Here is a 27,568-nt window from a genome sequence, read left to right as displayed (position 1 = left end):
TCCAGAGATGGAGACTCCATAACCTATCTGGACAACCTGTTCTGGTGTTTGATGACCCTCACAGTAAAAACATTGATTTTTTTTTTTTTTTTTTTTTTTTTTTTTTTTTTTTTTTTATTTTTTTTTTTTGGTAACTCATAGGTTAACGAGTTATAGCTGTATAACTCAAAGCTATATTTTGTTGTGTCATAGTAGCCCAAAGCATAGGGTAAAATGTGCATATTTGGCTCGATTCCCCCCCCCCCCCCAAAAAAAAAAAAAAAGGTTGCACTATTTCAGCTTTGCTTTACTAGATAAGAGAAGAGAAATTAAATTTTGTCATTTCAAATTTAAACTCTTGCGATTGGTCCTAAAAGCCATTAATTGTATAGGTACAGTGAAAGATCAAGTAGACAACTACTGTGTTATTTCTGTCTTGGCTCAAAACCCAACTATTTTTCCTTCTCTTCTTGATTCGGTCACGTACGACGTGGACTAGTTCTTTGCTAGATCGTTCCCCACTGTGGTGAAGATGGTTAATATAATGATATGTTGTTGAACGCTCTGCAAGCTCCTCAGTGCAGCGAATGTGTTGTGTGCTGTAGAACTGCACCTTGGTGGTGGTTGTGCAATGCGTTTCACAAATGTTCATCACTTACGATGTTATCCAGACTCTTTAACATGTATAATAATTCTGTGGGGCAGTTGACTAAAGTATTCCAGTCCTTTGATGCACCAGCACTAACTTGTCTGTTATGAATTGAAATTACTTTTAAAATAGTAAACGTGAACTTTGGCCATTTTATGTTCTGGGGATAATTCTGGAGTCTGTTCCTCAATGCTCTGCACACAAAGTGCCTTTTTGTAATGCGCAACTGTTTCTGGGCTGGTGGGGACAGTATACAATGAATCTCTGCCAAGCTATTTTAAACTAAGTATCATATTGAATTGAGTAGCTGAGCTTTAGCAGGACTGATCCTGCATGCGCTTTCCTGCATGCGGTTTGTATGGGACTACATTTCGGTTTTCTGTGGATTGCTTTTGACAACTTCAAAGACCAACAAACTGGAGATCTTTTAGGATATGTTCTTTAGCAGAAATAAGTTTACTGGAATACTTTGAGGTGCATCCTGGATAAAATAAAGTGTAGCAATTAAACAAGGATCTTTAACAGCAGCAAGTAAGAGTCCAGTTTTATGCCATGCCACAGCAGTCTTACTTGATTCTCTTACTGTTAAGCATAGAAATGAACATCTGCTGACTACACAGTCTTCAACTTGTATTTTATGTGGCAGCATTCATTTCTGTGTATTGTCAAGCTCTGACATGTTTTAGTAGCTGTAGTTGACTGGTAATAACAAAATATCAAGTATGGAAAAAATAAACTATGTTTATCACTTCAGCTTTTGTTCCTTTTGTGTTTCCAATAGCTATTGAGAAACTGAGCAGAAAGTTGAGGGCGTTATCCCAGAGCAACGGGGAGACTTGGAGAGAAACTTGATTAGCTGTTGCCATCTGGGTGTTCCAAGGAAACCTAAGATCAGAGTCAATGGTGGTTCTCACTTTTAAGTTTACAGATGATGATGTCTGTGGTGATGTCTACGGTGTCCACGATGTCTACATTTATGCAGTCCTTTTGAACTGTGTTTTCCCTTGTGAATGAGAGTAATTTGGATTGGTAAAGCAATGCTGTGATATCTGTTCTCCCCAGGAGTGTTATAAGGGTGTAGCTGCTAGATGTTTTGGAGATAAAACTAATACTAACTGAAACCTAGATGTTGACAGATCTTGAAGGTAGATTTTTTTGTCTCTCCCTGCAGATGCAGTGTGAGTGCTTTTTTTACCCCAAACCTTGTTTGCCTCCTGCCATGTAATCTATGGCTTGGTGGTATTTATAGGGAAGATGAGCAGAAGCAGGTAGGGGAAGAGATTTGGACATTTGATTACCAGGCCATCTTTAAATGCCATTTGAGTGTTTCACTGAAAATGCAAGATTTGGGAGCAGGAGAGAATAGGGCTGTTGGGCCTGAGGTTAGTACTCCGTATTGCTTACCTGCATTAATGCATGTGCGTATTGGCACTCAAGTGCAGCATTGTTTTGCCCTTATGCTTCTGAGATTCCCTACGTTTCCTCGATGCCATTTCAGTCTTCACTCCATCTAGTGACTTGAGGAGGTATGCTGTTGCGCTAAAATACAGGTGGGTTATTCCTGCTAAAGAGGACTCTAACAGGTAGAACTGGCCAGGTGGCAGGTGAAAGGCAGTCTCGTCTCCCATAGTTGGGGTAAAATGTGGGATCTTGGGAGGTCTTGTTCGCACTGTGTGTGCTGCTTTATGAATAAAGCTGTTGGGGCAGTTTAACTCTACAGTGCTTGCTGGCAATTAAGCTGTCAACTTTAGCATTGCTTCAGGCATTTAATAGGGTTTTACTCTCATTTACAACTCTGGTTTAGTAATTAATTTCTAGCTCATTCTGGAGTTCAGAAGGTGCTAGTTTATTGCAGCAAATCTAATATTGTGTGAATTAAAACATGAAAGATGTTCAGTAATGAGAAATTGAAACAGGATAGTGCAGGAATTTGATTATATGCAGTAGACAAGAAGTTGTGCTAGCTGCTCAGTTCTTAAAGCATTTTGAAGGAACTGTTCTGCCTCTCTATTTGCATAGCAAAGGAGTTTGGGAGTTAGTGATGAATCTGGAATTTTTGTCATTGCATTCAGGCTTATTGTAGAGCTTTTTCTGAAATCTGGATGCTTGGCTGAGGATCAGCCCAGTTGCTAGAAAGTGGAAGATCTTCACAGTGATGGCAAAAAAATGTATATGAAGGTGGAGGGGCACCTGATTCACCTGGGTGATGCAGACTGGTAACTGAGATCCCCTTCTTCATTACAGCTTAAGATTGAATCCAGGCTCTTGCATTTTCCCCTGAGTTTACTGTTGGAGAGGGACACTGAAGGATGGTATGTGGAAGAAGAATTATATCTGCAGGCAGCAGAGTTGCTTCACAGAAATTGACCTGACCTTTCTAATATATATTAACCTTCTTCCTGCTGTGCCTTTATTTTACCTTCTACCATGGCCTTTACTGTTGTGAAGAAAAGTGGTCCCCAACTTTTCTGGCAAGAGGATCATTTAACTACTCCCAGCAGCTGCATGCTACTACCTCTTTCCTCTGCATGGGCAGAGCTACTACACAAAGTAGGTTTAATTTTCCCCAGAAAGCATCAGGCTTATTGCACATATTCCTGAGGGAGAAGCTTGGGAAAGCAAGCACTAACAGCAGGTGGCTGCTACTGCCAAAACCCTTCATTTTAGGCTGCAGCCTTGTGCTTCGGAGGGAAATGTCCTAGTGTGGAGCTTCCCTAGGGATTCAGAGATCTTTGAGTTGTCCTTGGGTATAAGGTACAGGCCTCCTCAGATGGACTAGAAAACTGCACTGCTTTCTGCTGCCCAGAGGTCTTGGGGGACCACAGAGGTAAGAGACAGCTTTGCCCTCTTGTGACCATCAGAGGTATAAAATGTTGTTTATGCTTCTTTTTTTGACCTAGGTATGGGCGAGAATATAAGAATGCCAATTCAGTAACGTGAACTTGGCAGCATTTGCAGGGCAGCGTTGTTCTTCATTTTTTAGCCCTGTGACATAGGTTTTCATATTAAAATGACTTTTACTGATTTGTTGCTACTGTGTGTCCCACTAAATTTCAGGAGTAAAGGTGCAAGATGCTTGATGCCCTGCACTCCCAAGCCATCTCCTACGTGTCATAGGTACGTGGAGTCAGTCTTCACCTTTACTGACATTAGATTGATTTAAGGAAAAAACAGCCTCTTCACCAATTATGTAACAATTTTATTTCCAAGGCAGTAAAGTGGGGTAAAAGCTCACCTTACAAGTGCTGTCACAAGGCCTGTGCACTGCTTGGGGTGTGGTTTTGTTCTGCACCAAACCTCTTCTAGCCGCGGGTTGCTGCTGGAAGATGTGGCCTTGCCCAGCTGTGCTTGAAGTCATGCTGTCCTACAGCCTCCCTTGTGTAAGAGCTGGCCATCACCTGGCTGCAGGGASAGCTGGTTGATCTCTCTGATTGAATGGAAAAGTAGTGCACACGCTTAAAACAAGTGTTTTCCATCGGATCAGCTTGCAGAGCTGACTTGCGCTGTGGCCGTGCATTTGCGAGGGCCTTGTTGAGACCTAAGGTTGTGGGAAAGCTTCTGCAGCAGCCAGCAGTTATACTGCATGAGATGGGACATGAAAGCGTGCTGCTGATCTCCTTAAAAACAAGGCAGCAGTGAYGTGTGAGTTTTATGCCGGCTGGTCAGTGGCTGGTTTTCTGTATGCAGCTGAATCTAGCTGTCTTAAAAGCAACATCCTAGTAGGAAGCATGACATTTTTCATGTATGCATTCAATGGCATCTTTACCAATGAGTTAAATTTGATGACTTTCTCTATATATATTTTTAAAAACATTGAATCTCTCAAATGAATGAGCAGTAATGCCAGCTGTCTGACAACCTGACAGGACTCTCTCCTTGAGCTTTATGCATATTTCCTAGCAACCATGTCCCAAATAAAAAGGTTCACTGAGCTAATAATCTTACAGCTCACTCATTGTTCAGTTAATTCTGTGTAACAACTGACTGATGTCAGCTATGCTGCAGTAGTTATCTGTGTGCAAAGTCCTAGTTCATAGCAAATACGATGTAGTGTAGGTTAACACAAACCTCTTTCACCGTAGACTTCAGCTGAGCTGTGTTAGTGCACATTTGCTGTGGTCTAACGGCAAACGTGGCTGCTATCGCTGCTCAGCTGATGGATGGCAGTTTGTTGAACCGTGGTATTTTGATTGCCTCTTTGAGCCCTTCTGCCACCATCAATACCTGAAATCACTTGCATTGACTGCAGCTGCAGTGTCAAAGTCATCCTATGTTAATTTTCTATGAAAGATTGAAAAATACGTATAATGGATGAAGCAGGATTAAATACCAGCGGTGGCTACACACTGAGAAAAGTTGTGGACTAGTTTGACAGGGTTCACATCTGTGTTAACTTTCAGAAGACAACATGAAGCTATTATGCAGTTGCCACCCACTCAAGGATCTGCACAACAATTAGGAGAGGCTGCTTACTCATGCTCCTCAAAAGTTGTGCCAAAATAGCTATTACATTATGTCAGAGCCTGTGTTTTCATCTAGAGTAGTTAGCCTGAATCTAAACCTCGCTTCTTCTCGATGGCTTTGTGCATAGACCTGGGACTTTGATACTGGGTAGTTTGGAACTTTGCTAGTTCAAGAAATTTCCTCTGAATTTGGCACACTTTAGGGAAATTTTTAGGAAATGCAGTGTTATTTTTCCAGGGGTGTATCTGGGAAGCTTCAACAACAAAGCCCTCTACAAACAGCTTTTTCTCTGCATACTGTTATTTATTCTACTGTAGCAGTYAGGATTCTTACTCGGGAACTAGCATCCTGTGCTGCTGGGTGCTGTATTAACATAAAGCACGGAGGTAGGCTGTTTCACAGCAAGTCCGCAATCTGAGAATAAGATGTGAGAAGCAGATGGTAACAGGCAGAAAGGAAACAGGCAGTGCTGTCAGCATGGCAGCAAGGTGTCCTAGCTCACTGACTGCCTCGCTGTTGTCAATCTTGGCAGCATCCTGCCCAGGAAAGTGTTTTTGAGACAAACTTGGGGAGAGGATTGTAAGCTTACTCTGGACTTCTGTGTAAGGACCTTCCTTCATAAATGTGAGAAAGCACCGAGTAGATGGTTTTGGAGAAAAGTGGCATTTCCTTGGGTCCCCTGAGTAAGGGGAATTGCAGATGGAGACCTGATTAGGAGCCTTAGCTGCAGGGCTCTGATGTGCTGCTGTGGAAGGTTTGGTGTAATGTGTATCCCAAAGCAGCAAGTCAGAAAAGAAGGCAGAAGGCTTCCTTACGTGCTRCCTTCTCTTTCTGTCTTGACTCCTGGTGTTAAACACATCCCTTCCTGCATTGGCTCTCTTGTGCTTTTTAGGACGGTTGTTGTCCTTGTCTCATGGTTTGCTCCCTCTCAGACCATTGAATGCTCCTTGTGTTTCTTCAGATACATTTACCTGACATCTCTTTCACTAATACGCTTATGTTATGCTTTTTTTATTTTTTAAGCCCTTACATTTGAAGTAGCCCCACAGTTTTGTTGAGTCACATAATTCCTCCTCCAGCTCCTGCTTTGGGGAGAGCAGTTCTCTCCAGAGATAATCTGGTGAGTTAATGTTCTTGTGTGTGGTGTTTGCGATAATCTCATTTGTAAATGCTGCAGAATCACATCTGTCCACTTCTTATGTGCAACACTGCATATAGCAGTTTAGCGGACTGAGATCTCAGAAGCTGCACAGGYGTTTTTGAATTAACAAAATCTGTGGATAAAGTCTTGACTCTACTAAAGCTGGTAATCAGCTTGTAGCATTTCTTCTCAAATCTCAGGAGCCTGTGGTTCTGGCTCTCAGGTCTGTTCTGCTGTGCAGTTGGTGGCAACTCACTGAGGCCCAGAGACTGATGGCAGCAGATCCTGGGACAGCTGTGGGGTCTCAGTTAAGATGTGGTATGACAAGGGATTAGTGCCTTTGCAGAAGTGACCAAACCTATTAAAATGAAAATAGAAGAAAAATGGCTTTACTGAGGCTTTTGATCTATGTATGGAGACCTGGAGATCTATCTCCCAATTTTCCAGGCCATCCTCATATGAGTTACTTGATGTTGCTATACAGGGGCCTCTTTTCCAAAGAGGATAGACTTGCTTGGATATAATTACATTGTTTGTGCTGTGCAACACACAATCTGAGGATTCAATAGGAAAAAAGTGCTGTTGTTCTGATAGRCAGACTAAGGTCTGTTCTGTAATTCTCAATCCTAATTCACATTTTTCTGTTTGTTTTGCCAAATACCTGGTAATGGAGGGAAAATGATTACTTGGAAAAGAAGAGGTATAGTTAAAATAGAGATGCCTGCTCCAGATGCTGCATGTAATAATGGCTGGATTTTCAGGCAAATGATTCCAGTAAAATATGCCAACAGTCTGAATACCTGCTTGTGACGTGGCCCTCTTTCCGTACAAAAGCTGTTTGAGTTAGAGGCAAGGGCGAAGTCACTGGGAGTGCTTGGTATCTCTGTGGATTAGATCCAAGTGTGCATGATTTTTATTAGAAAAGATGAAATATTGTAACTCGTGAGGCACTAACCTTTCTTTGGAAATCCCGTCTTCCATTTATTCTTTCCTTATTGGAAAATTCTTAGTGAGCACATGAGTGCATATGGTTGGAGACCATCTGGAAATTGCTATAGCAGACTAAGTTATACTTTATATACTTTTGTATCTGATGCAATTTTCTGAAGACCCTTCCCCTAAGGAAAGGGAGGATGAAAGCATGGAAAAAGGTTTAGTAGGAAAAACAGACAAACTAAGGTTCAAAAATTATAGAATTATGATAGTGTTTTCATTCAGAAAAAGTACATCAAGAAGTTRGATTATGACTGAATACAAATACTGAAACATTAAAATTGTGCCTAACCAATGGTTGCTCAGGTGGCTTGTTCTGTGGTTAATGGAATCAAGCATACTTTCTATCTTTGGTAARATACCTACCTATATTAAAACAAAATTGAATAAATGCAATGCAACAATACAGGTTGGCAGGAAGAGAAGTCAGTTGAAGCAAATAGTTAACTTCTGGATTTAGTTGCCACAGGAGGCTGTGGAGATAGGTGGTATTAGCAGGTTCAAAAAGGGATTAGGTCATTTCATGGAGAAAACAGACGCTAACGGGAACTGGACAATGGTTGCTACATCCCTAGTCWKMWGACTAGGGATGCTGGAGGAGTGGAGTACAGGGGGAATGGAGCTTGGGCAGTGGCCAGGCTTGTGTGCTTCTCCATATCACGTCGCTGCTATTGGAGGTAGGGTACTGAGCTGGATGGACCATCAATCTGCTTTTTCTGTCCATTTGCCCAGCACCTGGAATTTGGGTACWGATTGGCTGAGCTTTGGCAGATCTGGGGTCTGGTTCCTTCTTTCTGCAGTTATTTCAAAACTGGGAGCAGCTCATCAAGCCTGGGCTAATGAATCATTGCAAATGCTTGATGTGTTGGCAGCACCATGCCACCCTGCTTCACATTCTGTTCTACTGCCATAATTTTAAGAAACTATTGGAACAGTGCTGGAAAAAACTCTGTGTGAAAATCTGGGAACTCATCTGCAACCCTCCTCCAGTTTACTTGTACTGAGCGATTTAGATGGGCCTTGATATTAGTCCTAGTGCAGAGCAGATTGTAGTCAGGAAATAAAAAGCTTGAATGTCTTTTGTGAGTAGAGCCAGTTAACCCAGAACTGATGAGAAAAGCTCATCTTAGTTGGGAGATCTCATTCAAAGAAATCAAAATCTGTATGAAAGAAYTACACGATGCCTTGCTTTGGATGGAGTGCTAGTCATTTTGCTGGTCATGCTCACTTGTTTAGTTTAGAGTCCTCTTATGCCAAGCTTGCCCRTAGTGTTCCTCTTTGCATATACTAGCAGGCTTCTTTATTCTTTGATGTGTAACTTGAGTTGTCAGATTAACCAAAATCTGTACTTCTATCAACTTAGTCATATTTTGACTCACAAAATCCACTTCTATGTACTTCACTGTACATGTTAAAACAGTTTAGTCCAACACTTCTAAAAGTCTATTTGCCCTTCAGGGACAAAATACCTTGTAGGTGTGTCCTGCTTTCCTCAGTTTACCTGAGGGATAAATGGACGGGGTTGACACTTTTAGCAGAGAGCAAGCAGGGAGTTACACAGGTGGGTAGCCCACCTGAGTGGGTAAAAGAGCTTTGTAGGAGGACATGATATTTTTGAGTCCTGCTCAGACTTTGAGAGTGTAACCTTTATTAAAGGCTTGGGAGTAGAGGCTTAGGAGCTTTGTTTAAGCTTCCTTTTGAAAACATGAGTGCAGATCCACTGTGTGTTACTCTAGCACCTTTGAGCCCTCCCCTTGCCCCCAAGCACCCTGACCCTTTGCAGTCTGAAGCAAACTCTGTGTCACAGCTGCAGTTAAGCTTGGCAAGGGACAGCATCTCCGTTTTACGGAAGGGAGCAGTGAGAAACAGTATTTCAGCAGAARGTCACAATTCAAGCCTCTAACTTCAGGGCGACAGTCCTGTTYTYWRAGAACTTAACCTTTTCTATTATTTGAAAAGTTGCCTGTTAGCTTGTAGSAGTGYTCCTGCCTTTTCTCTTATCTGTTTCTGCAGTGTCAGGAAGAAAAAAAAAGTAATCTGAGTAATATTCTAAATATAAAAGTGCTAAGTTACAAAAGAGAAGGATTTCAGATGGCTTCAAAATGGGTTTTGTAATAAAAGGAAATGTATTTGACAYTGCCAGAATTTACAGTCCCGCCAGAGGCTTGTGAAATAACTGTTATACCAAACATTCTGCGCCGTAACAAAGCTTGTTGACACATACGGGTTACGGAAGGGTATTTCTGACTGTTGCCATGAGGATGAGTTAGCAGGAAAGATACTTTTTCTTTTTTTAATGACTACTTTTGGTGCCCTGTCTGTACCATCAACTTATATAATTTTTTTTTTTGAAGCTGATTAAAGTGGGGGCCATGTTTCAAAGTGGGTACCAGAATGTGACTCATAAAAGCCTCCTCCTCCTTGCTCTTACGCCTGTTGTGAGCGATACGGACTAATGCTGCTTAACTAGCTAGGAAATGGCTTTGAGTCTCTGCAGCTTGCAGGCTACGACAGCCAAGTGAAGTTCTTCCCCTCAAATCTGTTCAGTCTTTCACCTCTCATCTGTGGTGGCTACAAACAAAGGTCCCAGTTATTCTCAGTGTGGTGATGACTTTAAACAGCCATCCTACTTCGAGGCATTGGATGAGGTTTCAGGTATGAGTTTAGAGGTGAGATTCTGCTCTGCTCACTGTTACAGTTTTTTTTCCACTAGGATTCAGTTGAGRACGGTGTGGATGCTCTTACTCATTTGACAGTACTCTGTTAGTAGCACTTATTTGTAATTACGTCCAGGCTTCTAGTTCAGTTTGGTACAGTAGAGGCATAACTCTAAGGAAGCTTTGTTAGGAAGAATGCACTTTTCTGGGTTTTCTGCTTGGTCTAACTTAGTCGTGAGGTACTGAAGATGCATCTGAGACTTTCTGCCCAACTTCTAGTGGTGTCCAAGAAGAAATGGTACAGGAGAACCTTGAAAAACAGCTGATGTTAGAATGAAAAAGAGTTGGTAATGCACTTTTAACCTACCCAAAATGTTTTTTCATGTTGAAGTATGGCAGCTGAAAGAAGTAGCGAAGTTGAACAGCAAAATGATCTATTAAAAAACAAAACTGGGRCAAATGCTCTGCTATTTCAGTTTGTGTCTCAGGAAAGTCAGATCAAGTTTCCCGTCTTGTTTGCTACTGTATAACTAGATATTTCTGAGGCTTGTGCCGTATTACTTTACTCTACAAATCTCYAAAGTATTTGCTGCTTTTCTGAGAGTCTTGTTACCTGCATGAGGAGGTCAAGAAATGGAATTTGGTCATATACTGAAAATGAAGGAAGTGTTTTAAGTGTTTTATTAACCACCAGTACCTGATTCAGCCTGGGAGAGGGTATTTGTCCGACAGAAAACCCCTTTTAAAGCCATGGTTTTCAACCTTCTGTTGGTCTGTGGCACTGTGCGGCYTGTTTCTGCAGGAGATCAGCCTTTGCTGTGCATTTTTGCTGTGCTTTTAACTGTCATGTGCCTGTGCCCATGCCCAGCGCTGGATAGGAGCCCTGTTCCTGGAACCGCTGCTGCAGGCTGTATTGCTCTTCTGCACCTGGAGAGACAGCCTGTAGTTAACTTRGTGTGCAGTTTTCCTTTTGGCTGTGGAGGTGGTGATTTTAATACAAGAATATACTGTGAAAATACCTGCTTGAGTTCTCAGAGACGTTTCAAGTTGCATAGAATAGAATTTAAAATAGTATCTTTTCCCTAACATTTAGGACACATGTTAGGAAAGACGCGTTTTCTGTGCAGTGCTAGCAGGAGTGAGCTTAACAAATGCAGAAGTCTGTTACTAAGAATAGTTTGTAAAGTTATCTCCCCACACAAATTTTCTCCTTGGGCATTTGCAATGTGCTTATCTACACTGCAGAAGATCATAATGCATGTTCATTTTTTTGCAGGRAATAATCTGCAGGCCTTCTGTTTTCGGGCACTATCAAAAGCATGCTTTTCTGAAGCCGCAGTGAGTTTCAACCAATGAATCAGAGTTCTGTGTAGAAAGATTTGGATACAAACACAAGAAGGAAATTGAACAATATTTTTCTTTTCTCATTCTTGTTTCATCATTTTTTTTGCCATTCCCGTGGTAAACAGCAACACTTGCTGGCAAGAATGGGAATAACAGATTAATCTACTTATTCTTCTGTTGGTCGATTCAAACGATGCTGTTCTGAGAGTCCTCCAGCTCTTCTGCAGCTCCTGCCTGGTGCAGGATTTACCTGGCAGGGAGGGAGTCCATGCCCTAGCAGAAGGTGCAAGCTCCTTTCTCCTGGCATGAAGTCTTCAGAGCCCCAGAAGTTGTCTGTAGCGTTTATTTGTTTGAATGGACCTGAATTATGTGAGTTTTTTCCCACGAAAAGGAACAAAGTGCTCTCCTGAGCTAGGCAAGCATAACCTTTTTTTTTCTCTTTTTTTTAAATACAGTTTCTGTTCTGTTTGTTATGGAGCAGAGCTTTTACAGGATGTGGAAGTGTAGTTATTAACCATAGTTAATCGTGATTAGCTCATTGATTACCAAACTGTTATGCTTTACTGTCAATTACTCTTTGTTGAATAAAAAYTTGTGCTGCCAATGATGAGAAGTAGTTTGCCTTATTTACCAGAAAAAAAGGGGAGGGGGCAGACAGGGAGGCAAAGACTTGAATGAAAAGAACCTTTCACATCTGGTATAACCCTCCTTTCAAAAATCACTACCATTACATTGATGCTGTGGATCTGGCAGGGCTGGATGATTTTTACTAAAAYGATAGCTTTAAGGCAAGAGAGAACCTGCTTTACAGAGAGTGCAATCCTCCATGCTTTGGGCCCCAGCAAGTTGTTGTGCTGTGAATATAGGAAATAAGCTTTCCCGCTAYTTGGCTTTTATAAATTCCTTTAGTGTGCTTGGTGATAGCTATTGTGAAGGGCCGTAGAATTGATGGTGTCATCTGTAGTGGCAGTTTTGATTTTTTGCTAATTTGGCATRCAAGCTGTTGGTATCCCCAGCTGTGGCTTCCCCCAAACAGATCCCTGAAGTTCTGTACGACTTCCCCGTTTGAAATGAGGGGTAGGAGTATTGGGAGGGCAAGGAAAATTTGGGGTTTTCTGTATTCTTATGCTTAATTTAAAAGAATGATTTTAAAGAACTACAAGAGAGACTGTTTATCTGTTCAGTTGTAGTATCGGCATTGCCTGTTCTTGTACCAAATATCTTTGAGATACATGAGATGGGAAAACACAATATGGACCCTCTGGAAACCTGAGAATTTTGGTGATTTGGAGGGGGAAAAAAAAGGCAGATTTTTAATCTGCTAAATTAGTACTGTTATATACATCTAACTGAACAGAGCAGGGATTTTAAGAGTTCAGGAAAAAGTCTTAATTGGTGACTATGTTATTGTTTAAGGTTGACTTTTATTTCTGATTGATCTGAGTGACTTGGTATTTTCTATGTCCTGGAGAAGGTTATCATGCATCTGCTTTATCCTTTCAGCACTGTGGTCAGCCGTAATGATAGTATGCTGTAGGTCTGAAATGAGTGTTGAAATCTGAATGATTCTGAAACTTGACACAAATTTAATAATTTATGAAGATCAGCTCTAGATTAGCAMATACTTAGTGAATCATATGTTCCCCTTGCTGATTTCTTCTTTAGCATGTCATAAACATTTAAGAAAACTCATTCATCCCAGGTGGGTGTGAAATTAATCTTTGATTCATAGGGTTGTGCTGCCTTAGGGAGTGGAAACAAAAAGGCCACTTGGTGGGATGTCTGTCACTATCCTATTGCCAAATACCTTGAGCGGAGGGGGAAATCTCTTCTGCTGGAGCTTGTATTTGGAAGTTACTTTGAAGATTATGGATGTCTTGCATACAACATACACTAATTAAATATGATTAGAATCACTCTAGGTAATAGCTCTATTATGACGATGAAAAGAGGATGAGAAAGATGAATGGCACAGAGTATGAAGGTATCAGTTGGGTACATGAGACTCCCAATGCTCCATCTCCATTGCATTCTCTTATCTCAGACGTGAGGAATTGGTTGGCAACTGATACCAAGGTGAGTTTCCTCTTCGTCTCCTTGCTCTGTCTTCACCATCTCTTTGCTGTGCATGTGGTCCTTCTTATATAAAGTGAGTGGGATGGCATCCCCAAAAGCAGTAGGAGAAAACCCTTCAGTCTCTTGTAGTCACAAGGGAACTCTTCCCTTCCTTCAGGCTCTCTGTTTCCCACTCTTTCTTTTTTGAAATGAAGTATGTTAAATATATCCTTACCCTTCAGAATGCAGCAGTTCTCTCTCCAGATAGCCTGTTCCACCAGACTCCTCATCTGGTGTGGCTCTTTCATCCTTGAGGGGTCTCTGTTCATAAAGTTAACTTTAACTGCCATGACTTCGTATGTGCTCTTTGCCTTCTACCCTKCTCTCCTGTGAAGTCGCTGTTCCAGATTTGTCTGTTACGTGCTTCTCCCTCCTGAAGCTTTGCYGCGTGCTTGTCCTGCAGAGCGTTGTTTCATGATCGTTATCCTCATGAGCTTTTTATAATGGTGTTATTAACGAACCATACTGTAAACTGAGAGATTGGCAGTGAWCTGGTGTCACGACTCAGTGGCACAAAAGAACTTTTWAAAAGTTTTTATTTATTTATTTTGCTTAGTGGATCTCTGTAATATCCCTCCAGTGTATGCTGCCACCTCTGGCTGTTGCCAACCTCCTGGCAGCCCAGGGATGATGGAGCACCTTTCAGAGCATTTTTGCATGCTGCGTATGTTTGAACAGCCTGTGTTCCTATAATTTTCACGGGGTGGATGAACAGGCTGCTTATTACTCCTGTGATTGCTCAGGAAATGTGCTGTCAGCTCCACCCTTGGTTCCTTATGTGTAGCACTTCCCTCTGAGCCTGAGCTGAGTGAGGGATGGAGAACCAGGTGAGTCATCTCAGCCAAGCTCTTGGAGCAGGTGCCTCTCGCTGCCTCTGTTTACCTAGCTTGCTTTTCTATTGCTGCCTTTTTCTGCCCCATCTGTYCAGTTTCTTTGGGTTGTTTTTTGTTCCTACTAAGAGCACCTCTTCAATATTATTAACTCATTCTTCTATCGGTCTATGTCTTCTTCAAGAAGCTCAGCTTGACAGCAGAGAAATGTAACTGCCAGGTAACCGAAGAGCTTGAGATGCTGCTACAGGAAGTGTTAAAGCAGAAAGCGTTAGGCAAGATCAGCTTCACTCGTAGAAAACGGAGGGGAAGGCTCTGCCAAGGAGAGTCTGGGGAGGAGGAGAGGAAAACCACCACCTACACAGCTGCTTAAAGTAAAAGCTTCTGCCTATTGGTCTTGTCACAGCAAAGTGAGTTTACCACTAACTTTAGTTTAGCGTAACTGAGTGTTTTGCTTTCTTTAAAGGGAAGAGGAGATCCATAGTAGAAATGGATTGTTCCTTTATTATTAAGGCCAACAAAACCCATTGATAGGTGTCTTTTACAAAGAGACCATTGCTGTCTCTTGACACAAGTTTCTCCTCCTATGCTACTTATGTTGTTCATCTTTTATTCTAAGACTTCTGGGACATGAACAGTCATCTTTGCTACTTGTCCAGCGCTTTCTGGATAAGATGTGTAAGAACCTGTATAAGATGCTGCCTGACGGCAGCTGTCCCTGGATGTCGTGGTAGTATAATCAAATAATTACCTTACCAGTTAGATAAACGGGTGTATACATCAATGTGTGTAACAAAAAAGGTAATACATTTATATATGAAAAAAATTTATATAAAAAGCTTGAGTCATGTGACTTGCGTAAATAGTCTGTTTTCAGACAGGGAGRCAGCATTCTGTCCTAAGCAGAGGGTAAAATATCCACTACTGATCGATGGTGTGTAGTAAAATAGGACTAATAATCAAATGKACTCTCTCTGTCCTAATTTGCAGAAGCAAGTCTGGTTTCTTTGACATTTATTGAATTACTTCTAACTTTTAATGCAGATGGAGAAAACTACCACACATTTAAACACTTACTTTATTTCTGTCAAATACATATAGTGGAGTAAATTAGTGGAGTAAGTGTGTGGTTTTTTTTTTCATCACTTTTTTTGACTTAATGTGAAAGAAGAAAACCATAGTAAAGCAGATGTCCAGTAAGTCCATTTTAAGTTAGGCCAGCTTGCTTAACTTCTGTATTACTGTGGAAAACAATGTATGGGTTTTTTTTTAGTGTAAATATCTCAGGAGAACTTTTTTTTTCTTTTTTTGTGGAAATTGTCTCGTATTGAAGTCCTAGTAGGCTTTGGTACGTGGTGGTTGAGGACTATATTAAAAGTATTAGGAACTGTGTTTATTTATAGTATGTATGAATAATTATTACTCAAAGTCTGAGTATTATTTGGTTGGGAAGTCCCTCATTAGAAACTCTGCATCATCAAGGGTGAACTGTACTATTACTTAACTAGTTTCAGTTCACATCTGSGCAGAGTCCTGAGGAATAACTGCGGAGGCAAATATAACTTATGCTGTGAATAATAAAGCAAATCTGCAAGCATCCCAGATRCCTTTCATAATTTATTTTTCCTTGTAGTGTGGAATTTAAGCGCAGCTGCTTATGCAGTGGAATGTTATTTGTGTGGAATGCCGTTCTGGAGGGTGCTGGGAGGGAGAGAGGGACCAAGTCAGGTGTTGGGGTGCTTTTTGCTTTTTTTTGTTTGTTTGTTTGTTTTTGTTTTCTTCTTTGTAGATTTTTTTCTTGGAGGGAGCAGGGGTAGAGTTGTTTCTTCTTGCCAGTGCTGCTGGAGGTTACTCAGTGTGCCTTGTGCCTCACACAAAMCCTTGTACCCTCAGTGAAGCTGTGCTTGATTTATGCATCCAAGAGTTTGGCCTGACTCCGTTTTCTGTAGAGCAGGGACTGCTGTTTGTGCCTGGACAACAGCAGGCATCTCTTCTAATTGCAGTTTGGTGTTTGTATCCAATAGATCTCCAGATGCCTTATAGGAGAGGTCTTTTCCATTCCTGCTTTACAGATTTTTAAGTTAAATAACACTTAGTGTTGACATTTCCTTAAGAACAAAAAACCCCAAAGGCTTTTTGTTTTGTTCTGTTTATTTTCCTAATTCTTCAATAGTTGTTTTACTTTCTCCTCTAAGAGCTACTGTTGCCCTTCTTGGACTCATAAACATGCCTCTCTTGCCCCATCTGTCTTTCTCCGCATACACCCACATAAGTGCTCCTCCTTCCTTCCTTCTAGCAACTATCACTAGAGCATCCCTATGCTCTTCATCTTGCCTTCCAYGCTGTTTCCTTTCTGGCCCTGTCTGTCTTTTCCATTCCTTCCTCCCAGCCYGGTATCTGGCTTCTGCATTTCCCGTGCTGTGGTTCCCACCTGTGCCGAGTCCTGTCTCACTTTGCTTTGGGGGCCGTTCCCTGTCTGTTGACTCTGTGTCTGAGCAACTTCCTCTCTGCATCTGTCTTGTGTTTTCCCATGCCCCTTCTTCCCGAAGAAGAAGGCTTCTTGTGCTACACCCTTTCTCTTTCGACATGAGGTCCTCTACCATTTTATGCTCCCCTCTGTCTTTTCRTTGTGCCTGTACTATTGAATGTTGAATGAAATTTCTTTTCTGTAACTTTATGGCTAATAACCAGATCGTGACTGTTTGTAGAATTACAGTTTGTAGGAACTACAGCTGTGTTTCTGCACTCTGCAGTGGTTTGTACAGCAGAAAACCAGGAATGAACCCTGTTTCTTTAATTTTGTGARTTTGCTTAACTCAGGGTGCAAAGGAGAGGCAAGCAAGCTGTGTAGAAACACAGAAGGGTAGAAATCATCATAAATACTGGTCTCAGGGCCATGCAAGCCTACATTATCTCAGGGACTTTGTTGGCATTGTAGATGGAAAGTGTGAGGATTTTGGGAAGCTGTCCTTATCTGTGCTTTGGATCCTGTGCTTGCTTTTCCACTAGTCCTTGTGGCCATGACCTAAACGAGTTGTAATGTGYGCTTTGTAGCTTACATTTCCCTATGGTTTTTCTCCTGTTTACTCCAAATTGCTTGCTCCTGTGGTTAGTAGTGGGATCCCTAGAATTAAACATGAAAGCCATACTTCATGACATTGGTGTTGTGAAAGCCTTCCTGTAGAAGCTTTTGGAAGGGGAAGGAATTCTGCCATGGTGACTTGATTTAACCGTGCTGCCATCCTACAATAAAGGAAAACTTGCCAACTGAATTGGGAGTGATGGCTTAATTGCTTGGGTTTTTTTTCTGTTCATAAATGATTCATTATTTCCTTACTGCTGAAACAGTAATCAAATATAAGCAGAGCTGGCTTTGCATCTAAGAACTGGGCTTCTGCAAAATGTAGTGGAAAAGAACTGATTAATGTTTTTATGGTTAAATTATTAGTTCATATGAAAGCTCAGTTGCTGCACAATAGCAGCAATTTTCTTGGTTTATACAACCAATGGCATGTGAAAAATCTCTTCACTGCTAATGTTGCTTCGTCTCTTGACGTGCTATTGGAACACCAGTGAACGTAACAGTGTTTTAGATATGGCCTACCATTAAGTAATAATTTTCTTGCRGTGCAGTGTTTGTGTGTGCGTTTTAAATCATGTGGAAGAGTAGATGCCTAGACCGATAGACCTGGAATATAATTGGACTGAGTTCACAATGGGAAAAATGGCTTTGTTCAGAACTGTTTTTCTTCTTGCCCTGTTTCTGTCTTCTCTGAGAAATAGCAAGTCAAAAGAAGATGATTTCAGAGCTTGGTGGTGGTCCGAGCAGAGATAGGTGTGAGTACCTGTGAGCTTAGTAAAGAATTTGACTGGTAAAGGCTTTCCATTAAAAGCTTTCTCCCCCCACCCCCTCCCAAGTGTTTCTCTTGATTTGCTCGAATCATCTGATTATCTTTTGATGTTTTAGAGGAATGGGTTTGTTCATCAACTGCTCTTAGTGAGCACTTTGTGGATACATCCTGCAGGCATCTGTCCCAATTTCACTTATATTTAGGGAGAACAAAAGAGATGTACTCAATACTTGCCTAAGATTGACCAAGGGCAATCCAGGCCGTCTACTCTGAGTTCTGGCCCCAAACCTGTCAGGCTGCAGATTTTCTATATGGATGCGTGAGTGCAGCTCATATATCTGCAGCTTCTCATCTTAAGCTTGAGGAGGGGGAAAAAAAAGAAAGACCAATTTAAAGAACATAGGGGAAGGAGAGAGAAACATGTAGCCTGACTCAAGGAGTTGGGGATATGTGGGGGCTTGTGCATCTTGGGATTCTGCCTAATTTTCAGAAAGGAAGATGATTGTGGTTAAGAAACTGTGAAACTGTTAAGCCTGCAGGTACAGCCAGTCTACCATCTTTGGGCACTGGCTATGTTTTTCCTGAAAGACTCTAGAAGCCCAAAGTGTTTGTGGCCACCTACATTGAACATCTGTGGGARAGTATTTGATTGGAATAGCTGAATTATGGCCGCAGCTCCTAAATGAGTCTTCCCCCAAAAAGCTGAAAGCGAGTGTTGTAAAGATTAAATGGTAAGGTTTGTGTTTGGGTCCACTGGCGATGCATGAGCATCCAGCTGGGGGCTTGTTYGTGCTGTGGTAAGCCTCTGGGAGAAAGACTGTCTTGCATATTTGTTGCTGTCCTGGTCTCCTGTTAGTGTGCTGAAAGCTCCCTGTTATGTTACAGCTAAAGAACTTTTAAGGACTTTATAAAAATCACAACACAAGAAACGGTATCAATTTTGGAAGAAGGGAAGTGACGAGGATGGAATGGACACAAAAAACTAAAAGGGGACCATTTTCTGCATCTTTGCATCTTGGAAAACAAGTGCAAGGAAAACTGTACTTTAAAAATTTTTGGTGGTCATGGGTGGATCTTTTGTCTTGTAGATGCAATGTTATTCTACCAAATGTGAAACTGTTTTTTCTTTTGAGTGTGTAGTTTCTCAAACCATGAGCTAGGCTTATTTTCAGAGTGCTTTAGATGTGAGAATTCCCACTGGGAACACTGGTTGTCGTGTTGATGAAAAGAGTCACGCAATGGATCAGTTTATAACACAGTGACCTTTTGATGGTAGGCTTATTTTCTCCTGGTAAGACTGAAAAATAAATCAAAATGTTTGAATGCRATCCACTTCTTTACTTAAACCAGTTGTTGTTCCATTTAAAATGACTTCAAACCAGCTTCAGTAACRTGACGCTTCAGGCAGACAGGGCCAAATCTTATGTAAAGGTGAATTACTCAAGAACGGTTTTGTCCTGGTCTGAGCAAGAACTGTACTTTAACTGTCCCTAGGGCTAAATTGCTGCTACTGAAAGGTGTTGTTTGGGATGGAAATAGCTATCCTTTGGGAGCAATCTTTTCAGCAAGAAGCTTGGCTTCATTTTTGACCTGAAATTTGAACACTTGGTAATAGCAAAGTGAACATACTTTTATTTTGGAGTATATGTAGTTTGCAAAGAGGGTGCTGGAAGTTAAGCATTTTATATGGCAGAGCACTCTGAGTAGGCTAAACTGAGATTGTCATTTCTTAGTTTTCCAACATTCAGGTGCTATTTATTGTTTCCCTTCTGAGCCTTTTGTCTCTTTTTAAAATACGAATTAATGCTTGCGTTGTTGTCAGCAGCAATGCACTGGAAACTGCAGTCAAGGGTTGAGACTCTGCCTGTCCCCACAGCGGCCCTATCTGATGTGCAGAAGAGCCACCAGCGCAATGGTGGACGTTCCCCCCAGAAGTTTGGAGGAGACACCCAGACAAGCGTGCTGCAGGGCTTGTGAGCTTGAATGACACTGCCACATGGGTTGTATGCTTGGGTGCCTCAGACTCCTGCCTGGGAATCGCGTATCTAAAGACTTAGTCACCATTCCCATGAAGATTTTGAAGTACGTATTTTTTTTTCTTTTAGGTTTCCAAATGAGGCTCAATGACTTATTATAAAATCTATGAAGTATTTTTACTGGGTTAAAGGTAAACAAGTTACTTARAAAGATTAAGGAAAGTATTTCTCAATATGTGCTTTGGAGTTTCTGTTGTCCTGAAATTGCCTACTAAATTGCTTATTTTTTGGTGATGCACTGAGGTTGGTCTCTGAAGTGTGTAATCTGATATGCTTTCTACTGCTCTGTCAGCGTGTGTGTGTGTTGTTTCTTTTAAAATGCTACAACAAGCCATAGATACAGCTGGAGTGTCTAGGCTGGAGTTAGGGGCAAGAATAAACATGACATTTTTGCCTTAGACTTGGACAATTCTGACTGGTGTGCTGTGATAAATTTGACATTTAATGTTTTTAAGCAGACCTTAAAATTAAGGTTCATATGCTTCACTCGTTCGGTGTCTGAAAGCTAGACATGCTCAATCCAGCTTTTTTTTTTCCTCTGCAGATCTGGTTTTTGTGTTTGTCCTCTGTGATCTCTTCTTCCCTAAGCCCTGTTATTACAGGAAAACATGCTTGTTCTTTTGCCTGTTCRTGCAAAAGTGGCAGGATATGCGATGTCCTAGCTGCTAATTGAGAATGCCTTTTCCTGTACAGCATGGTGAAAATTATACAGATCTTGCTCTAAACTCCTTCTGTAACTGTTACCTTGCTAAAGCATTTCTGTAGCTCTTACCTCTGCTTTCTGCAGTAAAACTCCTAAATTTAGTAACGTTGAAGCCTGAGGGCTAGAGTTGTGCTGTGAATTTGTCTCAACYCATTTCATTTGTTTTCTGCTGATTCAGACTGTTAAATTGCCATTCCCTTTCTTCTGCTTGGATTTTAGGGAGCCTTTAGCAGTTTGCCAGAACTATAAAAATATTTGACCATTCTGCTGTTCTGGACCATGTTGCTGCTCTTACTGTTACCACTATATATTAGTATGTATTTGTAATATCAGTAGCTACAGTGCTTTCTATTTTAAGTTTCCCTGGCGTGCTGTAGCCTGCCCAGAACATCATTTGCAGTSTTAGGGAAAATGAAAGATGCATCCAACCGAAAGTAGCAAGTTTGCAGAAGTTTGGATGTACATCAAGTTTCCTTGAGGCATACCTTAAGAGAAATGTCTGCTGGTTATGAATTGTGACTGCTAAAAGATTTATTTCACTTGTCGAAAACTAACACAGAGATTCTGACTTGTTCTGTGTAGTTTTCTCAATGCATATACATTGGTAGAACACATCTATTTTTGATGCTGAATAACTGTTARCTCAAAGCCTTGAATGCGATGTGTTGATAATGTGGTGGTGTCACTAACAGTATTGTTTGGAAATGAAAATGCTCTACCATACTCCTCCAACCTATAATCTATTTTAAACCGTACTTAAAATAATAAAACAGTGATTTTTGGGGGGCAGACAATGTTGCAAAAAAGCTCTATGCTGAAGAACCTATGTCTGTCTGTGTGCATGTGTGTATTGGATTTGAACAGAAGTGATGAAAGTGGACTTGCCAGAATTTTATTTCTGGGACGTTTCAGCTGCCAACTATTCCTTTACGGTGAGATTGGATCTGTTAGATTTTTTTAAGAAGGCATTTAGTAAAATTTCTTGTCTCCAAATGGCGTTCTGCACTGAGCATGCTCGATGGGGAGAAGAGAACATATGTAAGGGATCAGTGGTTTCTTACTTGCCGGCTTAGCAAACTGTGGATTTCAGTGGTTGTAGAGATTTCATGTAAGCTTTTAATGATGTTTAYGTAATCCCTTGAAAAGGTTTGGTTAGTAGGCACGTTCAGCCTCTGAATGTCTGAAAATACAATAGTTAAGCAAACATTTATGAAGAATAATATAGAACTAATACCCATAGCCATGAGAGCCAGTGGCCTGGCACGGCACCTRTGTAGCAATAAATGCCCAGACCAGTTGTTGACTAGTAGCAAAACAGTCTTGCTGCAACTATAAATATTTTTGTGTGCCTGACATGGTGCCTGCACTATCTCATTCTTCATCCCATATGCCATGTTTGAAACTCTTCTAATTTGGAGTAATATGGATACTTTTCCATACCTTTAAGTATAGGATCAGCAACCTGAGAGGCAAAGACCCAAGCGTCAATGTTCTGGGGCCAAATGTAGAGTTATAGAATAACTGAGGTTAGAAGGGACCCTTGATTGAAGGTTTTCTGGTCCAACCCCCCGGCTCTGTGTCCAAGTTCAGAATTGGACAAGGCTCTAAGCAGCCTTGTCTAGTCARGCTCTAAGTATCTCCAAGAATCATCCAGGTTGCTAATGAAAATGTCAGATAGTATTGATCCCAGTATTGACCCCTGAAGAATGTTGCAGTTAACCTTCCACAATACGCAATTTCAACTACTGACCACTACCTCTAGATCTGGGTGGTCTATCCAGTTTTCCACACATCTTGTGGTTAGGTAAACAACATTCATGACTCTCCCCTTTTGTCCACCTAGGCAGTCTTTTCATCCTTGACGGTGGTCAGTTTGGTGAGATGCTACTTGCCTAGCAGTGCTGGCACACGAGCTGTCCCATCATGTCTCCCTGATCCCAGAGCAGATTAAATGGGTGTCTGACCCATTGGCTTTGCACTTCTGCTAATGGCCTCATGCCTAAACGATCTGTGCAATGAGCAGGCAGCTGACATCCAAGGTTGATGGGAAGACTGTTGGCTTCTTGTTTTTGGTTGTGTATATGTATGGTTTCTTCCTTTTTTTTTTTTCTTTCTTTTTTTCTTTTTCCAGAGGACTTCATGCTCCTCTGTGTATGTAGCTGAGGATGACTACGCTGTTAGTTCTGTGCACCTTGTTCTGTGCCGGGATTGATTTGGCAGTTCCTGTGAGCAGAACCGAGGTACTAGCTATGCGTACGGTTGCAGCTGACCTTAAAGAGACCCATGGCTGCCGAGCTGTTGGCTCTCCTCGCTGCCAGGTGCCTGGTGCTTCTCAAGGCGTTTTACTGCTCGGTAGCCTGGAAATGCAAGGTTTGAGAACAGTCTCAATTATACCGATATGTACTAAAGGTGAGAAGAGTTTGTTTCCTATTGAAGAAACTAATTGCTGTGTAACTTTCCACGTTTTTGTTTCTCGGTTTTGTCACTGAATATTTTCCAGGGCCCAGATTTTCCAGTAACAGTTTTGATTGGAAAAACTATAGGCTGTTTTTTGTTGCAGTTCAGTGAGGAGCAGCTAATATGAGGAAAAACTCATTTACATTTGCAGAACTTGTGGATGATTAAGTTTTCATTAACAAAGTTGTTTTTTTTTTTTTAAGTGCTAACAAAATACGTGTATGTAGAGAAGCTGTGTTTTAGTGCGCAGAGATTAAACCGGCTATAAATAGCAGCTTCCATGACCCTGTTGGAATTTTTTTTAAGCCTGGAAACACTGAAGTGTGTGTTTTGTCAGGTTTGAATCATGGACCCTGAAGAAGAGCTAATGAGTTCTTATTTCTCATCCCTAATCTCTAAACTAGTGCAATTTTAATATTAACAGCGGATCAGAGTCTGAAACTGCAGCTCAGGCTCCAATTGCTGTATGTAATTTACCTTGATTACTGCATTTTCTGCAGTAGGTGGTGTGCTTTATGAAAACGGGTAATTTCAACTCATGTTAACACACATGTAGAGCCTGTACAACTGTTGCTGTGGGTGGCAGGACACAAAATCTAGTTTGCAACTGTAAAAGGCTTTTTTCCTCTTGAACATCCTGTAAATCTTGCACTTGTGAAATGAATGGCGTTATCTGGTGTTTTATCTGTTTTTCCTGACAGCTTAATAAAGAAGTGTAGCTGTGACTAAATGATAAGCTATTGGAATAAAAAAACATGTTCTGTGCAGCCTGGCTTTGGTGTGGTGATCTGGTTCCAGTGAATAAGTGGGAAAGCAGTCATTTGCTTTTTGGAGCCAAAATTAGATTTTTTTTTTTTTTTTTTTTTGAAGGGCTTGAAAAGTGCTCCCACGTTACGCTCCATCCAAACTGATAAGAGAAGGTTGCTAATACCTCAGTCTGCGCAATGCGAGTGCAGTGCCTGCTTACTCCGTGGCTTGCTGCTGCCCTTTCAAAAAATGCAGATCCAGAGAAGGCGAGTCACTAAGCTGCTTTAAAAATCTTACTGCCTTGAGTAGCCGTGCATCTGACTCCTGGTGTTTCAGTTACRGGCTGCCAAGTCTCCTAGGAGTGGTCTTGCAGTTTCTTGCTGCTGGAGCATATTTCAGCTTTCCTCTTTCGAACTCGCATTATTTTAGACATCTTTCCTGCCTGCCTCCGTGTGTCTAGCCGTTTTTTTGTCAAGATTTCCTTCCTGAATGTTGCTGCTTTTGGGGAAGACATGCAGCCATCTGAATGTTTTCTTTCTTTTTTTTTTTTTTTTTTTTGAATTGTTTTCCTAACAAAGCAATTAAAATCTGGTTTAATGGAAATTGTAATGGTTTGCAGGAGCGTGTCAGCTTTTGACATGTTTAGTAGGAAGCAGGCAGAATGATCTGCGTGTGTGTGGTCTCTTAATGCAGATTGCTTTCAACATATACTGATACTTAAGCTGAAATAGTTGTTCTGATAATAAGCTGAATATTTCCTTCTCGATCTTTTCTTTAAATTTGTTTTTGTTTGTGTTGAATTAAAAAAAAAAAAAAAAAATCCTCAACTGCCGTGTTGATTAGCTCTTGTTTTGCATGAAGTTATAAACCACTTAAAATTCCTCATAAAGCAACTTCAGTAGCTTGCTAATCTTATCTGTTGACGGAGAACGTCAGCTCGCTCCTCTTGCTGCTTATTTTCGTTAGCATAGAGAGCAAAAGCGGAGGAAGCGTGCTGGGAGTACGYACTGGAGACGAGTAAAGGCCTGTGGGAGCGACCGCCCAAAGGTCAAACTGGGAGCCTGTAGGCCGGTTATTGATCTGCGTCGCTGGCCTGACAGCCGTGTTGCTGAAGGAGTTAATAATTTCCTGGCGCGGTGCCGAGGGGCCGCGCGGCCGGGTCGCGTGCGCGGCTGCGCCCCGCGCCGCCCTCCCCGGCTAGCTGCCGCCTCGGGCTCGCGCCGCCCGGCGGCCCGGCCTTCCTCTTTCCCTTTTACGTTACCTCGAGTCTTGAYGAGCGCGTTAGTGCTCGTGTTGCTGGCTGTTCTCTTTTTAGAAACAAATCTTGCCCGCAGAAACTCTATATACGCGCTGTGAGTAATGGAGAAATCGTCGCTCGTTAGTGATTCACGTACAGGTGAATTCCCGTATTGCCCCGGCTCAGCTGCTTGGGGTGCCGCTGGCCGCAGCAGCGTCGCTCCGGCCGGTGCTTCGGGCATGGTTTTGCCGCTTCAGTGGAGCTGTTGCAGTGCCTGCACGGCTGGTGTCGCCTTGTTATTGATCATGTTGAGAGCAGAGACTCTTTCCCTCTGAAACTTGCAACCAAAATAATGTTGATGCTGCTTAAAGGCAATTTGGAATGATTATATTTGTTGGCTTATAACAACCCTGTTTCCTTACTTGCTAACTGCCTGATTACTCCAGATTTACCTGTCCCTCTGCCTTTGGCTCTAGCGCACTAGGAAGCTTAAATACTCATATGCTTTATCACTTTGAAACTTAATTTTAGGTAATATTCTCATCATGCCCTCTCCAAAGCGTTCGCTTTCTACGTGCGTATTTTGTGATCTGCTTTATTGACGAGTRTGTGCTCTGCTGCCTCAGCCGGAGAGAGGAATCGTTCATATAGTAAATGAGCAAATCCATCTCTGAAGTAACCTGGTTGCAGAAACTTGGTTCTGAAAGAGATTCCTGAGGTCACAGAGTCCAGTCCTTCGTCTTGGACACGCATGTCTCATCCTTTTTAGACAGATCAAGTTACGTAGATGAAGCTTGCCTAATAATTCAGCTTCCTATTTTGTAACAGTAATTARTGTAAGCTGTTTCATGGTGCCGTTCTTTAAACAAACTGAAAAATGGGCTCTCACAGGAATGAGAATGCTTTTGCTGCTTAAAGATCATTTGCCATGCAATGCCCAGCATTATTATTGGATAAACCATTGCCAAATAGAAATTAGAAGGCTAAAAAAATACTGARAGCTTCAGGATGCTCTCAATATGTAAATACTGTAGCCTAATCTAAGTGTTGAACATGTACTTGACTGGTGCCTACTCGAGTTCCTGGATGAGCAACCAGAGCCCAGCAGCTTTGAATCCCTTTCCAGGAACTGCTGGCTAGCAGAGGCCTTGAATTTGRTGTTGCTAAGGTTAGATCTGTGATCTATGTGAAAATACGTATCGCTGAACTGCAAAGCTGTGAGGCAGACCCTCTGTTCAGCCAGGTGCAGAAGTATTCTTTGTAATGTAAGAAGTAGGCAAGCAAATAGATCCTTTACTGGGCTGTAAGTCTCTCTTAATAAAAACAAGATAGATTTTCTAATAAAAGAGATTATTTGTAAGCCACTTATTTTTATTGTGCTTAAGAGTTCCTGTAACTGCATTGATTCTAGGGAGGAAATCTGAATTTTCCAACAAAGGGTTTTTTTTGTGTGTGGTTTTCGGTTACTAGTGGTGAATCAGTTCAGGGTTTGTGCAAAGGAAGGCTTTTTGTCATGATTGTCTCCCTGTCATTTCACAGTGATGGCTTTATATCCTCTCCTTTTTCTTTCTCTCACGTTACCCTTCTCTGTTTTCTYCTTTTCCCTGTGTACTGGCCTTCTTCCCCCACCACCGCTCCGAGGAGCGAGCAGGAGCTAGCTTGGGTGCTCACGAGAGCAGCGTGGTCCAGCCCACCAGCGGGCAATGATGCTCAGTTTGCAAAACTCAGCTCTAAGGTTGGATTCAGTTTTATGCAGCAGGTGGGAATATCTACATTTTAAGTTTTTCCATTGAGCTCTTAATATCTGAAGTGAAGGGGACTTCASCACAAATTTGTATTTATTTATGTATTTATTTGTTTTGCCCTTTCAGTGAGGCTGCARTTGTTCCACTTCATGTCCATACACATAAATAAATTGCTTGAGTGATCTGGGCTTAAGGTTGCATGGAAAAAGGCACTGGATCAATGGGGGAAAAAAAAAAACATCCAGCAATGCGTGTTTTATGCAAGCATTTAAGCTTTTTTTTTCTTTCTTTCTTTTTTTTGGTAATAAAAGAAACAAAAGCTGCTGTTAGTGATGGATTTGGGAGTTTTACAAAGCAGCAATAGTTACTCATCTGTTTGCATTTGCAGAAGTAGGAAAGGCAGACGCACATGTAGCAGCAGGGGTTGGGATGTGGACGGTGGGAGTAAAAGTGAAGCCAGTTTCTGGAAGCTGGTGCTTACTAAGCCCTTTTGGGGCAGTTCTGGTTTTGTGACCCTTGGAAACAGTTCAGTGTGAGCTTGCACCTGGCTGGATCACAGAAGTTAAAGAATGAGCTCCCTGGGTAAGTTCTTGGTTTGTGGGGATTGCTTTTTTTTTTTT

The 27,568-nt window shown here is 41.6% G+C and overlaps 1 protein-coding gene across 7 annotated transcripts in view; it reads left to right on the top strand.

Moving 5' to 3' along the window:
• MITF (melanocyte inducing transcription factor) overlaps positions 1 to 27,568 on the top strand; it is a 104,504-nt gene that overhangs the window by 10,637 nt on the left and 66,299 nt on the right. For 2 of the 7 annotated variants that reach the window (XM_085300069.1, XM_085300064.1), the window contains exon 1: positions 20,029 to 20,105. The exons of 2 other annotated variants lie outside the window; for them this stretch is intronic. In XM_085300069.1, the coding sequence (XP_085156195.1) occupies positions 20,029 to 20,105 (77 nt within the window). Of the gene's footprint in view, positions 1 to 20,028; positions 20,106 to 27,568 lie in introns of those variants that run through there. 3 more of the 7 variants (XM_085300065.1, XM_085300070.1, XM_085300071.1) reach the window with 3 other exon arrangements.

Source organism: Rhea americana, unplaced genomic scaffold (genome assembly GCF_003343005.1).
Source record: "Rhea americana isolate MKP2758 unplaced genomic scaffold, rheAme1 scaffold_16, whole genome shotgun sequence".
Taxonomy (NCBI): Eukaryota; Metazoa; Chordata; class Aves; order Rheiformes; family Rheidae; genus Rhea; species Rhea americana.
The sequence above is the reverse complement of the archived record's forward strand: the minus strand, read 5'-3'. Positions and strand labels throughout refer to the sequence as shown.